This window comes from Microchirus variegatus (genome assembly GCF_963457635.1).
Source record: "Microchirus variegatus genome assembly, chromosome: 14".
NCBI lineage: Eukaryota > Metazoa > Chordata > Actinopteri > Pleuronectiformes > Soleidae > Microchirus > Microchirus variegatus.
The window spans coordinates 5482328-5498599 of NC_139815.1; the positions used below are offsets into that span (position 1 = coordinate 5482328).

Genomic DNA, 16272 nt, shown 5'->3' on the forward strand with positions numbered 1-16272 from the left:
TTTGTTAAAGTGTGTGCACTATTTATGAGGAATATTGAAATGTTGAAACACTACTATGTTTATTTAATTACACACATAACTGGACTAGGAAACCAAGGCTTTTATTTGAATTGAGTGCAAATGTTATCAGTTTTACATTAGGGGGCAAAGTTTCTCTTAATTTTAACCCAAATCCAGCTCTGTGTCTGTGTCACCACCAAAATTGGACTATTTGTTGATGTTTACTAGGGCTTATTAATCGATTACTAATAAGTTACTAAATGAATCGTCAAGCATTTTGATCGTCCGTCATCGATTACTCCATTTCTTTGTTATGTGGAGCAAAGAAACTGGAAAAATTGTCCAGTTTCTTTGCTCCACAGCTATTTAAATGTTAATATTTAATATTAACATTTAAATAGATGTGTTTTAGTGTTAAAAAGAGTACACTCAAACCGATGAATCTATAACCAGAATAGTTCATGATTAATCATGAACTATAAGGGTTAAGGGTTAATTAACCCTAACCCTAACCCTCGAATAATCAAATAATCGTTGCAGCCCTAAAATTATTTTTTTTCCACATTTCATGGACCAAACTCGATTAATTGAGAAAAGATCATATATAGTAGATCATATACAGTTACCTGTATGCACTGCAACATATTTATTTATTTCAATAAACAAAGTCTTACAGATGTTTCATAGACCAACGCAACAAGTTTCTACAAAATTATTGTGGAGAAAAAATACTTAAATTATAAGTCAAAGGCTATTTTTTAGACATTATCACATGCTTTTAATTGGGAATTGTGACTTTAGTTAAGTGTCACCTGTGTGTGTGTGTGTGTGTGTGTGTGTCCTAACCCATTTCAGTCTTTGTCATTTTATTTGGCCTCGTACATGTAACCAGTAGGTGGCGTTGTAACAAAGGACACGTTTACCTAAATATCAACTTAATGTCTTTCTTGCACAAAATTCCAGAACTTTCAATGACCAATGTCAAATTTTCAAGGATTTCAAGGATCTGTGGGAACACTGTTTAAGTTAAACGCAAATTTATTGAAATATAGGATCTTAAAAGCTTTTAAATGTTTGATTCTGTATTTTCTGTGAATTAATGGAGCCTCATTTCTCCTATTTGAACCCAGCATGAACTCCTCACGTCCCCTCCAGTTTCTCTGGGATTACATAATATCTGATGAGCTTTGATTTGCTGTTTTCTGTCTGGATGATTTTGTTATACAGAGCTGCAACACATCAGCGACTTCAGAAAACAAAAACACAGCTTATTATAAATTATGAGTCCACATTATTTAACCTTATCATGGCCTTATTACTACTACTACTACTACTACTACTACTACTAACATAGGACTTTTTATGACGTTAAAGTGATAGAGGACACGGCAGCCGCGTGAACGCGTTTGTCTGTGGCTGTGCGATAACGCTGTGCTGTTCTTTCTTCCAGTGTGTGTGTGCGCGTGTGTGATTATAAGCAATGTATTAATGTTAAAAGACCAGACCAGCTGAATATATATATATAACACACATGTAGATGAACATTATAGAAAAGCTATATATCTTCTAATGGTTGTTTTGTTTTGTGTGTTTGGATCGGCAGTTGATTCAAAGGTCATTTAAGGTCAGGGGAATTAAGGACACTGTCATATATATATACATACATATGTGTGTGTGCGTGTATGTATATATATATATATATATATACATATATATATATATAAAGCTTGGTTGGCTTACCAGGATAGTTTGGGGTTTTTCAAAGTGGGGGTGTGTAACATTGTGAACAGGGGGCAACAGAGAGACCATAAAACATGTTTTAAAGAAGTCCCAGCTGAAAAATATCAATACAAATCCCAAAGATGCAGCCAAATTGACTTTTAGTTAAGAGATTTTTTTCCAAAACATCTCTTGTAAATGATTTAACTATTCAAAACAATATTAAATATAACAGATATGGCTGTAAATAAGTCGCTTCAATTTGCTTGTCATAACTTCTGATGATTTTGGTCAGTTTGTCATTTTTAGAAAGTATAGAAAGTTTGGGAAACACTGTTCTACGGCACATTTTCTCTCTGCAGTCCCTGCTCACATGAAAACCCACTGAACACTGAAACTCACACTCCCCTGTTTCCAAAACTCTGAACTATCCCCTTTAAGCTTGGGAAATAAAAGCACTTCAAAATTGCTGGCAGGCAACCTGGTTGGCAAGCAAGTCTTTACAAGTGCACTCATTCTGAATGTAAACTCTGAAATGTGATCTCTCAGTGTGTCTAAAAGAAAAGTAAACATCCAAGATGAAAAAAAAACATTCCTGTAGGGCAGATTTATTTGCAAGCTTTTTCTGTGGTGTTCTTGCAATTGGAGCTTCATTCCTGTACCAGAGCCAGAATGTATTTGCAACAATAAAAGACTTGGAGAAGGACGATGATTTGCGCAGTGCTTTTTAAAGTACTTTAAAGAGTACTTTAAAGATTAATGCATGATTTTTTTTTTTTTACCCCCTCCCCAAGTAAATGTCCTGTGTGTATGCAGTGTGCCACTGCTGTGTCATTGTGGCAGGGACACTTTTGTCCAAGGGACAAAACTGGCCATAACTTAAAATTAACTTTGTTAAAGGAGACATATTATGCAAAATCAACTTTTTAATCATTCTAATACTTAAAGGCAAAGTGTGAAAAAAGATCACTCACTCATGTTTTTGTGGTCCGCCTCAGTCTAATTACGTTGATTTTAATTATTTTTCTAATTAAGTGGACTTCCGCACTCATTGTGACTTCACAATGACACATTCCTGGAATTGTTGTCTCGTGAAGCTCCGCTTTGTCCCTAAAAAACGCGAGAGTGCAGGCGAAGGCAGTCTGTGAAGTGTTCTATTCTTGGCTGCACAGTGCAGCACTGAGTTTTACACAAACTTCCAGCCTCAGAGGATTTACATTTTATACATGACGGCAATGTGCCGGCGAGAGTCTACAAATGATGGCTTTTCCAAATGCTAACTGCTGTTAGCTGCCTGAGCCTCAGTGACGCCGACGTAGTTTCCTGTGTCTCATTTGCATTTAAAGAGACAGGCACTCAAAAGCGAGCGTTCTGAACAGGGCTGTTTTTGCAGAGTGATTGAACTGCTGTGGTGCTTCATCCTTAACGTATTTTGACCAAAGCATGTCACAGTTCATTACGACGACAAGGAACGAGGTTAACTTGGAGAAATGTCTACTTTAACAAAAGGCTCATCTATTGAAATAAAATCTACACCTAAATAATCTTGTGATAATACATAAAAGAACTGCTATCATTTCAATCAGTCAGTCAAATTTTATTTGTATAGCTCATATTCACAAATCACTATTTAACAAGGTGCAACGTCTGTCTTTAACCGTCGACAGCATCGAGACAACACGTCTGTACAAGGCTCACATTAATTTACCAGAATACAAGCTTCTATGTTCAAATCTCTATCAATGTTACATCCTTGGAGACCGGACATGTTTTGAAAAAAGATGCCCACACATCTCACACAATCATCTGCACACATCATACACACTCGTCAATGGTTGCAGTCCATGGGTTAAAAAATGTTTAGTCACAGATAAGACAGCTCTGTTGCCAAATACAATATGCTAACACCATTTGGCTTCAAAGCACAGTCTCTCTAAAAACTCCAATCAGACTGTGAGGCCGATCAGGAAGATCCGGACGGGATCCTGTTCTTGAAGCGGACCTGGAACTCGCTCTGGATTCTGCCCTTGACGCACCTTTTCGACTGTTTCTTCGATGTTCCAAGGACTCGAGTGCCGCGCAGGTGAATGAGCTGAGGTCGCCGCAGCTCTGAAGGTGCAGCAGGCCAGGTCTTCTCCTGCGCTGGTGGGGAAAAGTCTGGTAGGATGTGCTCGCTGGCTGCTGTTCCTGGGTGGGTTTGGGTTGAGTGGGACCCATTCGTGAGTCAGTGAACACCTGGAAGAGGAAGAAGGAATGTAAAGATGTTGCATAGAGAAAACACATTTTAATATTTTTAATTTTATTAGCTACTAAAGGCCTTTTATTTAAATGCCAGCGTATTGGAAATGATTGATTAACGGAATAATAGTGGCTGTATGAGGTAATCCATCATGACACAGTTTGGGTTATTACAGTACAGTACGGTATGGTTTAGAATGATAAAGGCCTGGGTCAGGCTTGCGCTTCAACTGAGAACAGTACGACAACAAACGACGGCATTGAATATGACAAAACAGACAACAAAGGAGAACATCCAGCAGCTCTTTTTGTCTCATCAAGACATCAAACTTTGTATGAGAATAGCCTGCGGGCCTTGAAGAAACGCGGATTACAAGGAAGTGAATTTTTTCTGTCGTAGCTGACTGTCGTAGCTGACCCAAACCTGAGGGAATGGTGCCAAAGAATAGAACTTTTGTGTACTGGTACTATTCCTAAAGGAAACGCAACTGAATATGTGTCGTACTGTATACCAAACTGAACTGGAACAGTTCACTCAGCACAGTGCATAGCCGGTGCTGAGTGAGCTAATGAAAGGCTAATCTGATCCAATCTGATAAAGTCCTTTTATCACCATTTAACAGTCTTTTCCTTATGTAAGCAGCTTAGGAAAGTGTTCACAGCCTGCACCAAACGCGAAAATGAAAAATATGAATAGAACATTTCCAATCACGGCACACAGGAGCTATTTATCCACTGCTGCCTCAATCAAAAAGATCAGATGTGTTATTTTGTGACTTCTGTGTTTTAAATCGTTCTTAAAATTTCCCATAGTAACACAAACTAATAAAACAAGGTCACATTAGACTAGCAGATCCTGTGTCCTTACAAGCTGGAAATACAGATTTTTCTCTATGGACTTTGGAGCAGAAGATAGAGTGATTTAAAAACTTCAGTTTCAGAGTCTAATGACAGAATAAAAAAGCAGACATAGTCTTAAGATAGTGTACAGTGTTGGAAATGTTACTTTAATAAAGTAATTAGTTACAGTTACTAGCAGAGGCGGACAGAGTACACAGCTTCATTACTTGAGTAAAAGTACAGATACCCCTTGCTAAATTTTACTCAAGTACTAGTAAAAGTACTACAGTCAGATGTCTACTTAAGTTTAAGTAGCAAGTACTGAAGTACTTGCTTTTAAAAGTACTTCGGGTATATTTTCTAAATATACTACTGCCACAGTTCTTACATTTACGTATAGAAACGTCCTACATTGAGTTATGACAAATGTTAATGTAATACCTTGAAGAATGTAAAAGGAATTGAAAGTAAAATCAAGTCATTTTCATCTTTTTACCATGTTGCTTTATTTTACATTTCTCACTTGCCCACAAGACAATAACACAATGGCAACGCTCTTGCTTAGAAATGTAAGGACGTTTATTTCAATGTACGCACCTTGACATGCTTCCTCAAGTTGGAAGATTAAAGGCGCCATATGTAAGAATGTGGCCAAAAACAGTTACTACACTCAAATTTACCGAGGTCTTTTGGGTTTCGTTTTCGCCGCCATTATAGCTCAGACTTAACTGGCAACCCGTGGTTGCTCGGCAGCTGAGATTCTACTGACTCCAATGATTGTTAGATGGCGGTAGGTGGCGCCACATGCAAAACATGATTTCAAAACATGTTCTGCAAAATATTTTATTAATGCAATTATTTTGTCTGTACTGTTGTTGTTGGTGAGTTCAGTTTGTTATATGAACATTATTCCTGAGTCTGTGACATATTAGGAGGATTTTATGGCCAGTTGCTTTGGATTTATTACATAATGCACCTTTAATTTTTGTAGGTGGTGATGAAGTTTTGTTTTGCAAACACAGCAAACACTTGAAGAGAACACTATAATTAACTTGTTCAGCAAATCTGGCCAAAGTCTGGCGAGGTGGGGCCACATGTTGGCACATTCCCGGGATGGACCTTCTGCATCTTCATCCATTGTTTTGTCCATGGTTTCGCCTCTTAACTAAATCTCACTATGGAGTTGTTTTTTTTATAGAAGAAGTAACGGATACTCACGGTTATGGATAGAAATGTAGTGGAGTAATGAGTACAATATTTGCCTCTCAAATGAACTTGAGTAAAGTCATGAGTACTCCCTGAAAATGATACTCGAGTAAAGTACAGATCCCCCAAAGTTGTACAAGTAAGTGTACTCCATTACTGTCCGGCTCTGGTTATTGGTTACTTCCCCCCAAAAGTAACTGAATTAGTTACTGAGTTACAAATTACAAAAGTAACTAGTTACTAGGGAAAGTAACCATTGCGTTGCATTTTAAATACTAAAAGATTTTGGACCTCACCTCCACCCCGTCTTTAAAAGAAATGAAATTTAAATTAAAATGCATGTGTATGTTCAATTATTTATCATAAATCTGAATATTATGATGAAATGGACAGTTCATACAAATAATTAATGAATTTGCTGTGGGATGAAGTGAGTCAAACACACCTGTGCTACCAGTTTGTTAAGCTCGGTCTGAGACAAAAAAAAAAATCAAGCTTCAGTTGTTTTTCATTGCGTGCCACTGTCTTCGTCTTCAATAGGTCGGAATTGGTTGACACTGACTTGGAGAAGCACTTTTTGTCAAGGTCATAAAGTTCATTTAATGTATAAATTCTTTCCTTTAATTTACAGAAAAGTATTGGCTATACTTCTAGGTTAAGACGGCTGGTTTCCTGTTGTTGATCGTTTACTCACTTGTGGCATTTTATTGGATTTAATTTAATTTGATTGGCTTACAATGACATTTGCCAATCATCATCACTAATGCGGTTGTCTAGTCTCCCCTCATGAGGAAGAACCGTAAAAAACAACAACTTTGCCTCGGTTTAGAGATCTAGTTGGTTGCTCTTACCTGTTCTATATAACTGGCACAGCGCACCGCCTCCTCCATGTGCTCCTGATCTGACTGCAGGACATGTCGTATGCTCTCCACCAGCTCCTGGACCTCGGGGGCCAGACCCTGTGTGGCTGGCTGCTCCAGGATCTTCCTGACCAGCTCCTGTGTGTGTCTGTAGCTCTGGTAGTCCACCATAGAGGACGGTCGAGGCCGGCGGGGGTTCCTGCCGTCGTTGTTGCTCCGTCGCAGTGTGACCTGCCCCTGGGAGTGGGAAGCCAGTGTAGGCTGGGAGGTCTGGGTGGAGGAATCTGTTGTTTGGGGAGAAGGAGCAGGGGGGGCTTCACTGCTTCTCCACACTACAGAAAACATCACAGGAAGATTCTTCAGTCTCCAATTATCATCACACTGTATAACAATTTCTTCATTTGCACACAGTGCTTTAAAAACCATTCTGCATCACAAGATAAGATAAGGGCAGCTATCGACATTAATAAATACAAATGTTTCTGTCAAACGTTTTAATTTTACAAACTCCAACACATATTTAGTTTAAATGCCTTTAATTAGGGATTAAAATAAACAGCGTCCCGTCGTCCTGGGGACTGAATTAATTGCCATTGGGAGGATCAATATTCTCTCTCGGGTCAACCTCGGGACGAAAGAGAATTTTGACTGACTTATTTTTTCTGTTTAAGTTTTCAACACTTTCTGCGAACCAGAACGGGTTAGCGGTCGGTGGAAAATACTTATGTGAACCGGTAAATGGCTGGTGCGCCCGCGTTTGTGTTGTGTCAGTGAGACACAGAGACAGCAACAATGCTATGTCTCGCACTGCTTGCCGCTCGAGCTGAGATACTGTTGCCGCTCGAGCTCAACTGAGTCACTGTGCTGTGTTGCTTTACTCTCGATACGATGTTGCGCTGGCTGAAGCCTAAAGAGTCTGAGTGTACCCAGCCCCACCACATAGCCCAGCCAGGCCCCAGCCACTAAGAACGATCTGGGAGTGATGGTGACCCACCTTACCACACAGAGCCTGAGGTAAGTCAGTAACCTTAATCACCACCATCATTCTCGGCACGATGTGCGCAAGTCTCGGGGGCAGAAAGCTTTTATTATTATTATGTTAAGCGATTCCATCACTTTCATCTTATTGTTTAGACTCTAACTGGTAAGCAGATTAGCATCGTCTGCTAGCTTGCTAACGTAAGCAGCCGTACACAATTATTCTGTTGAAACAAGGTAATAACACACCTAAACTGTATACTCACCACACCGAGATTGTTGGTTATCATACTCGACTTTTCTAGTTATAGTCGTAAAAGTAAATTATCCACAAGTTATCGACAACAAATCTAGTCTGGAAATAAATATATTATTTATTATCAACATAATGTATTGTGTTTTTATTATATTATCAGTAAGTAACAACTCAAAATTTAAAGGTTTTGAGGAAGATTCGGGATGATTCGGGACGATTTGGGCGGTTCAAAAATGTTTTCCAGGAAGGTGGTGAAAAAAGTTAGTTTTAACCCCTGCCTTTAACCACTTCTTCATGGTTGCCCCAGGTACTGGGGTCAGCGTCAGACGCAGCGACAAAAGCGTCATAAAACCATGTCTAACTTTAACAAACACAGACATGCTGCATACCCACAGAAAGGTCAGAAACTCAGCTAAAAGCTCATATAAACCATTCTTATGTTCATGAAAAACAGTTAAATTACAGACGGATCAAACCAGCAGAAGCGAAAAAAAATGTTACAGCACACACATTGAAAAGCAGCACCGGAGCGTCAGCGTGATTATGTAAACAAAAAAAACGTGTCGGCTGGACAGCGGAGAATCCTCAGATTCCAGCGGTACCATTTTTATCACTCTACGACCAAGATTCAAGATTTGATACCAAGATAATCCACATAGAGCTTGTAACTGCAGATATTTACTCATCAGGGCAGAAGTGGCTAATGTTTATCAATGCTTTTTTTTTTTTGTGCTAGGCACGTTAATGGTGCCAACGTTAACGCACATTAACGCATGACACGTTTCCATGATGACTGACCGGAAAAAGACACGTGACGTCATGTTTACGTGCAGCGGCACCGAAGTCCAGGCACCCTTTACCAGTTAGCTCCGTTAGCTCCTTTAGCGACGTTAGTGCGCCTACAATGGAAGTGGAGCGGTCTGTTTATTAAACTAAAAGAGCAGCACTACAAATAACCAGCGTACCTGTGTACTGCATGTGTGCCTCTGTGTTTTAAGCTTAGCGTTACTTTAGAGACTCATTTTAATAATTGGGAGTCACGTAAACATGACACCACGCACATCTTTTTCCAGTCAGTCGTCATGGAAACGCATCATGCGTTAATGTGCATTAATGTTTCGGCTGTTAACACGTTAACATGCCCAGCACAATTTTTTTTTTATATGGAAAATGATTGAATTAAATGATTGAATTAAATGGTATGCACCAATGATGGAACTACTCTCTAAGTGCAAGAAATAACAGCACAGCCATTTTATTCTTTTTTGATCCATTTATATGGATGTTCGTTAATGGATAATTAGCAGTAAATACAGTCTTTCTGTGTGGTATTATCAAGCCTATGATCTGGTTTCAGACTCCCTGTTGCATTTAGTTACCATATCCATGAGACGCGTACATATGAACATTTAGCCCCCAAAAATCTCTTTCTTTAGTTTGATGTTTGTATCTTTTGCTTTCTCCCTCTTTCCTTACCCGTTCTATTGTTTTCTGGTCAGGCCAACATCGTTAATAAGAATGTGTTCTTAAGTTATTTGCCCGGTAAAATAAAGGTTAATCTTTGCGACTAATATAGCCTAGATTAACACGATAAAATAATTAAAGTTTGTTTACTTCTGGTGTGCGCTGGCCTCTAATATGAAAGCCGGACATTATTCACGCAAAAAAGTCACCTGCCTGCAGTCAGTCAGAGAGGAGAGACTGATTCATGGTAGCTGAAAATGGAGAGACGTGAGGGATTTTAAGAAGCTGAGCGACAGAAAAACAACAAACTTATATATTGGACCTTGAAGTAAAATGAAAACCAACACGGAAAGAGAATCAACACTACAGTGGTATGCAAAAGTTTGGGCACCCCGTACATTTTCATGATTTTCCTTTATAAATCATTGGTTGTTTGGATATGACATTTCAGTTAAATATATCATACAGGAGACAAACACAGTGATATTTGAGAAGTGAAATAAAGTTTATATCATTTACAGAAAGTGTGCAAGAATTATTTAAACAAAATTAGGCATGTGCATTAGTTTTTGTCATTTTATTGATATCAATACCTTTAGCACTAATTATTAGAACTCAAAATTGGTTTGGTAATCTCAGTGACCCTTGATCTCCATACACAGGTGAATCCAATCATGAGAAATGGTATTTAAGGAGGTCAATTGTAAGTGTTTGTCCTCTTTGCATCTTCTCTGAAGAGTGGCAACATGGGACATTTTTAGAGTCAATTGTCGAGGTCCACGTGTCAAATTTTTTGTCGACTTTGACCATCAGAACAGCGATAATAAATATGAGAGGCAAAAAAAAAGAAAAGAAATCGGACTCTCCGCTGGAACGCGTGTGTCACCACTCGCCAGACGGCTCAGGTTTTTGAACCTGAGCTCGTTAGGTGTCCACCAGAGTGAAGTACAGTGATCCTGACTGGGTGAGATGCCGTCTTCATTTGTGTAGCGCTTGTGTCATGTCCCCCACCCCCGTCCTAAACTTAAGCACAACCTCGTTCGCACTGCACAAACACACACACATACGCTTGGATGCGCACAGTCACTCAAGAGAACGAGCCGACGATGCGCGCACCATCATGCACAGAGCGCAGGCTCCCTGCAGGATCACCTTTATGTGCACAGCTTCCTCAACCTCTGTGGTTGTGAACTTTACGTGTTTGTGACACTTCGACTTTTTTTACTCGTAATTTTTTTGTCGAGGTGCGAACGTGTCGATTGTCGATAGATTTGTCGACAAAAAAGTCCCATCCCTACTTAAAACAACTCTCAAATGACCTGAAAACAATGATTGCTAATAGAACAGTGTCGATTGATTGAAGCTAAAAATTATGCACTGTAGTCCCATAACCTAATTGTGATTAAAAATTAAAAAAAGCCCACCTTTAGCAGCCAGGTCGATTAACACTGGGTCACTGTTGGAGCGACGGAGTCTTGCTTTCTTTCTGGGAGCAGGTGCTGAAGGATGTTGCTGAGGAGGAGCAGGAGGCGGGAGCTGAGGTTTAGCCTGTGGAACGACACCCCGTGACACTGAAACCGTCTGGAGACTCACATCTGAATGAAAACACAGAACGAGTTGAGAAGTTGGCGAACGTTCTCGTCCAAATGTAAAGAGAAATTAAGCAAACATACTCATATAACACTAACAGTATCTTCGACATAAAAGCAGCCGCAGTTAAATGTTTTTATTTTGCAGATTTCCAAAGCTATCGTTAATTAGAATAATAAAAATAATAATAATACAGAAAGGTGAGTAGTAATGTTGAGGTGGAGCATGCAGACAGAGCACTTAGCGTGCTGGGCACTTTAACGGCGTCAACGTTAATGCGCGTGAATGTATGACACGTTTCCATGACTGATCGGAAAAAGACGCGCGTGACGTCATGTTTACGTGACTCCGGATTGTTAAAGCTCACGTAGAGTGGTCCTGTTGCACATATATGTGACCCACCACGGACAAAGGGGGCGCAATCGGCCCAGCGCAAAACGAGTAAAACATGAAAAAAGTTTTTTTTTCAAAATGTGGGATTTTCGTTTTTTTTCAAAATTGTTCAACTTGAAGTTTATAAGAAGCCAATACATGCTTCAAATCACAGTATTGTGGGCAGAGGTTGCGCTAGACTTTTTTGTTGTCTGTCATTTTGACTGACAGGGTCATAAAAATCCTGTCATAAGGAATTTTTACCGGTCACTTGAATTTTTTAAATGATAATAAATATTCAATTGCATTTAATTTTAATTCATTTTTAATGAATATTCAGTCCAAAAAAGCTGAACAAATAATCCACACCGTGGATACACACATCAAGCAGAATATGAAGAATATGTAACTTTTTCTCCGCAGTAACAAAAACATCTGACTGTGGCCCCAGCAGCTACATATGAACAATGAATAGTGAAATATGAGCGGGTCACAGACGCGCTCCAAAGCCTCCTGTCCATAGCTCTTAACGCGCTGTCAGCACCGTCCTCAGCCAGGAGAACTCCCGCTCCCACTGAACTCTGTACTCCGCCTCACCTCCTTGCTGCCGCTTCCTAGCTCCGCCGAGGCCAAGGGCTGAGTTTGTCCTTCATCTTCATCTGCATCTATCCCTCTTTTTTCACCTCTTTTATCAACATCGTTATTGGGCTTTTTAAAGAAACTTCTGACACTCAACTGCCGTGATATTTTCCTCTTTTCTACTTTTCTTCTTCTACAAGAGCCAATTACTTTAATATGCTCTTCGCCACCAAGTGGTCAGGGGTGTGAATTGCAATCTGTCAAAATGACGGATGGCCCTCAGATTTTTCCGTCGCCGTTTTAAAAAAACGGTCAATGACGGAAAATATTCGGTTAACGCGACCCCTGCTTGTGGGTCTTAAATTCTATTTGAATTAAGGTTGTTTGATCATTCCTAGTTTGGGTGTGGCGATCTCACATTCCAGAGCTTTTGTTGTTTTTTCGTCTAATCAGACCAGACGGTCACGGAGAATACACATGGCTAATTAATATGCACGCACAGAGAGAGAGAGAGAGAGAGAGAGAGGGGGAAAGAGAGAGTGTGGAACTTTCCAGCAGTTATTGAGTGTGTGCAGTGCGAAATCAAAGCAATTGTCATCAAAGCTTTGTTGATCAAAGGAAGGCAAGGAGAACAGGACAATAATTAATATGTGGCTGAACTTCTTAACAAAGACAGAGACAGATCTCACTTCTGCTCGGTGAGTGGACTGTTAGCATTTTAAGCTAGCGATCTTTATGCTAACGTATTAGCAGACTTCATCGTCACAAAAACAACAAACAGATGATTATTCAGCGGATGAAAGAGAGCAGGACAGACAAAGTAGTTGTCTGAAATGATGACGTGACACCTTATCTCCTTATGGGTGAGTTTTTATCTACGTAATGTTAGTGTTCAGTCACATACAGGGAAATTTTTTCTTGTTATTGTTTCACTTGCTCCAGCACAAACATGTGCTGATGTGCTTGAATCATGTGTGAATGACAGCTTTTCTGATGCTAATGATTTAGCAACGAGCTGAGCGTTATTAGTACATCATCAGCTCATTCAGGAACAGACTGATCCATCCACACTACACCACAGAGCCACTTCAACGTATTTCAGTAGTGCCTGCGGTGGCACAGTGATATTTGAGTGAAATAAAGTTTATATGATTTACAGAGGGCCCACGGTTGGTGTAGTGGTTAGCACTCTTGCAAGAAGACCCGGGTTCCTGGGTTCAAGCCCCGTTTGGAACATCTTCGGAACAAGGGCCTTTCTGCAAGGAGTTTGCATGTTCTCCCCGTGTGTGCGTGGGTTTCCTCCCACAGTCCAAAAACATGCGATATGGGGATTAGGTGAATTGGTCACTCTCAATTGACCGTAGGTGTGAGTGTGTGAGTGAATGGTTGTTTGTCTCTATATGTGGCCCTGTGATGGACTGGCGAACTGTCCAGGGTGTACCCCTATCGCCTAATGTCTGCTGAGATAGGCACAGCACCCCCCGTGACCCTCTGGTGGAGGATAACGCGGTAGATAATGGATGGATGGATGGATGATTTACAGAAAGTCTGCAATATCAGCAGATTCTGGAGAACAATGTCCAGGAATCAGTGACAAAGTTGAAGTTGTGCTGGGGCAAACCATCAAACGAAAGAATGGCCCAAAATACCTTCCTCCAGATTCCAGACCCGGAGTCAGAAGACACTGTCGCTCGTGAAACACCTCCACAGCGGACGTTATTCTTCTTCTACGGTACAATGTACGCAACCGGATGTGCCCGGACTAGTGCCCGGAGCAGGACGATCTGCTGTTCAGGAGAACTGCTGTTTACGTAACCGGACCGGGTTTTTTCAGAGATCTCGCTGAGCCCGAGATTACAATAACACACAGCGTTCTCAGCAATGGCTGAACTGTTTGTTTCGAAACTTCAGGGCTTCATAAACAAGGTAATGATGCAGATACACACTAAAAAACAGCGTTAATTGGAACTTCTGGTCTAGGTTCGCTTTAAAATGAGTCTCTAAAGTAACGCTATACTTTAAAAACAGAGTCACACATACGCAGTTCACAGGTACGCCGCTTATTTGTAGCACTGCTTTTTTCGTTTAATAAACAGAGCGCTCCAGTTCGACTGTAGGCACGCCAACGGCGCTGAACGAGCTAATGCAGCTAAAGGAGCTAACTGGTAAACTATGCCAGGACTCCGGTGTCGCGGCTCGTAAAAATTACGTCACGCTCCGCTTTTTCCGGTCAGTCGTCATGGAAGCGCGTCATGCGTTAATGTGCGTTAACCTAGTGCCCAGCACTATTGTGTATTAAATTATATTTAACTGAACCAACTATTTGACACATAGATACATACATACATACATACATACCTTGAACACAGGCTGGTGGAGGTGAAGTGGTCGCCGGGGTCACAGCCTGCTCCGTCTCCTGAAATGAACAGAGATCATACTGGTTTTCTTGTTTTGATGTGTCTAAATCACTGGAAAAGTAATGGTTGTGAGGCTGTGAACTGGAGCCCAGAGCAGGTGCAGAGGTGTTTTGGGGCTTTTCCATTGTTCCATAGTTCTAGCACTACTCGGCTCGGCTCTACTCGACTGTAATCGGCTTCCGATACTAAATTTCAATCACTTAAAAAATGACAAGAACATTACAGCGTTTGTCTCCTCAGTTAGTTTGGAGTATACCTGTGTGACAGCATTGGTGGAGCTTCCTGCGATGGCCTCATAAGGAGGTGGGGGGTCCAGTGGACAGAAGACCTCCACTCCTTTGATTCGAGCCCCATAGATATGAGGGAGAGGGATCACACTGTTCCCCAGCATCCTGAAAGTAAACAACAACTAACACGCTGATCAGCCTCGTTTATAACACACACGATCAAAACAAATCTGATTATTAGTACAGCATAAACATATAAAACAAAGTGCACTGCTCACATACCTAATAGATATAATAATGCTATCACAACCTTGTGAATGCTGATGCATTCAAGCTAGTCATAACCAGTCATTTCAAAAACATAATGCGTCAACTGTGTAACAAATATTCTGCTCCCTTAACCCTGAAAACACAGAGAATTTTGGCTGCTTTTTTCCATTCAAACATACAGTATATACAGAGAACGTGCAATAAAGAGTGCTTTATATTGCTTTTTTTAGCACAACCTGGGCGATATGAACAAAAATGGAAATGTGTCACAGTTCAAAGTTCACTTGGTTCATTTTTATTAACAAAAATAAAAGAAAGTCTATTTTGTGACTTCTGTACAATTATTGCTGCTTTATATCACGACTACAAATGTGATATAATATTATAATAATAATAATGCATTATATTTGAAGGTGCATTTCAATCATAACTTTGACTCAACAACAGTTAAAAAGACAAAAAACACCAACACATTTATAAGCCTGAATATGTGGTCTATTTTTTCATAAACGTTTAAACAGGCAGTGTATATGTTCTTGTGAGGAATATGTATAACATAAAATAACTCAATCAATCAAACTACTACTATATTACCAAATTATGTCACGGAGAAAACACTCTGGATGAGCTTTTGAACACAAATTTCACTGGCAGCAGATTCAAGGATCTAAAAGAAACCCATTAAAACTGCATTTACCTGCGAGCCATGCGTGGTGTGTATGAGTAGAAAGTGGAAAAGTAGGAAGGAGGAGGGGCTGGAGCCACAAACTCATCTGGGTCCAGGACCTGAGCAGGCTCCTCCCTCTCTTCCACTGTGGCCCTGTGCTCATCCTGTCACACAAGAACAGGGAGAGTATGAGATGCAGCAGTTAAATAAAACAAAACAAAAATATTACAATTAACAAATTATATCCATGAAGTTTTTTAATTTGTTGTATTTTTTGCACGTCCGACCACGGCAAAAGCTTATTCTTCTTAAGCAACTTAAAAAGCTACATAAACTTGATTGTCAGGTTGGAAAAAGCTGTCTAGTGGCAAGAGAAAATAGGGGAAGTTGAATCTGGGTGTCTCACGATTCGATTCCAATTCTTAGGGTCACAATTCGATTCAAAATCGTTTTTTCCGATGTAACCAATTCTCAATTCATACTAGGCCTGGGCATTATATCGATTTTATCGATTAATTACATTTTTTGTTCAGACGATTTTAAAAATAAAAATATCGATATATTCTACTCTTACTACGGCACACTTTTT

General features: G+C 40.0%; 1 protein-coding gene across 1 annotated transcript in view; it reads right to left on the reverse strand.

Annotated features, from left to right (window-relative positions):
• Positions 1-3314: 3314 nt before the first annotated feature.
• fam189a2 (family with sequence similarity 189 member A2) overlaps positions 3315-16272 on the reverse strand; it is a 31041-nt gene continuing 18083 nt past the window's right edge. Inside the window, exons 6-11 of the mRNA XM_083900814.1 lie at positions 15714-15847; positions 14776-14911; positions 14461-14518; positions 10986-11156; positions 6855-7195; positions 3315-3954 (exon numbers count right to left, since the gene is read on the reverse strand). Of these exons, the coding sequence (XP_083756940.1) occupies positions 3637-3954; positions 6855-7195; positions 10986-11156; positions 14461-14518; positions 14776-14911; positions 15714-15847 (1158 nt within the window). The 3' untranslated portion in view covers positions 3315-3636. The remainder of the gene's footprint in view (positions 3955-6854; positions 7196-10985; positions 11157-14460; positions 14519-14775; positions 14912-15713; positions 15848-16272) is intronic.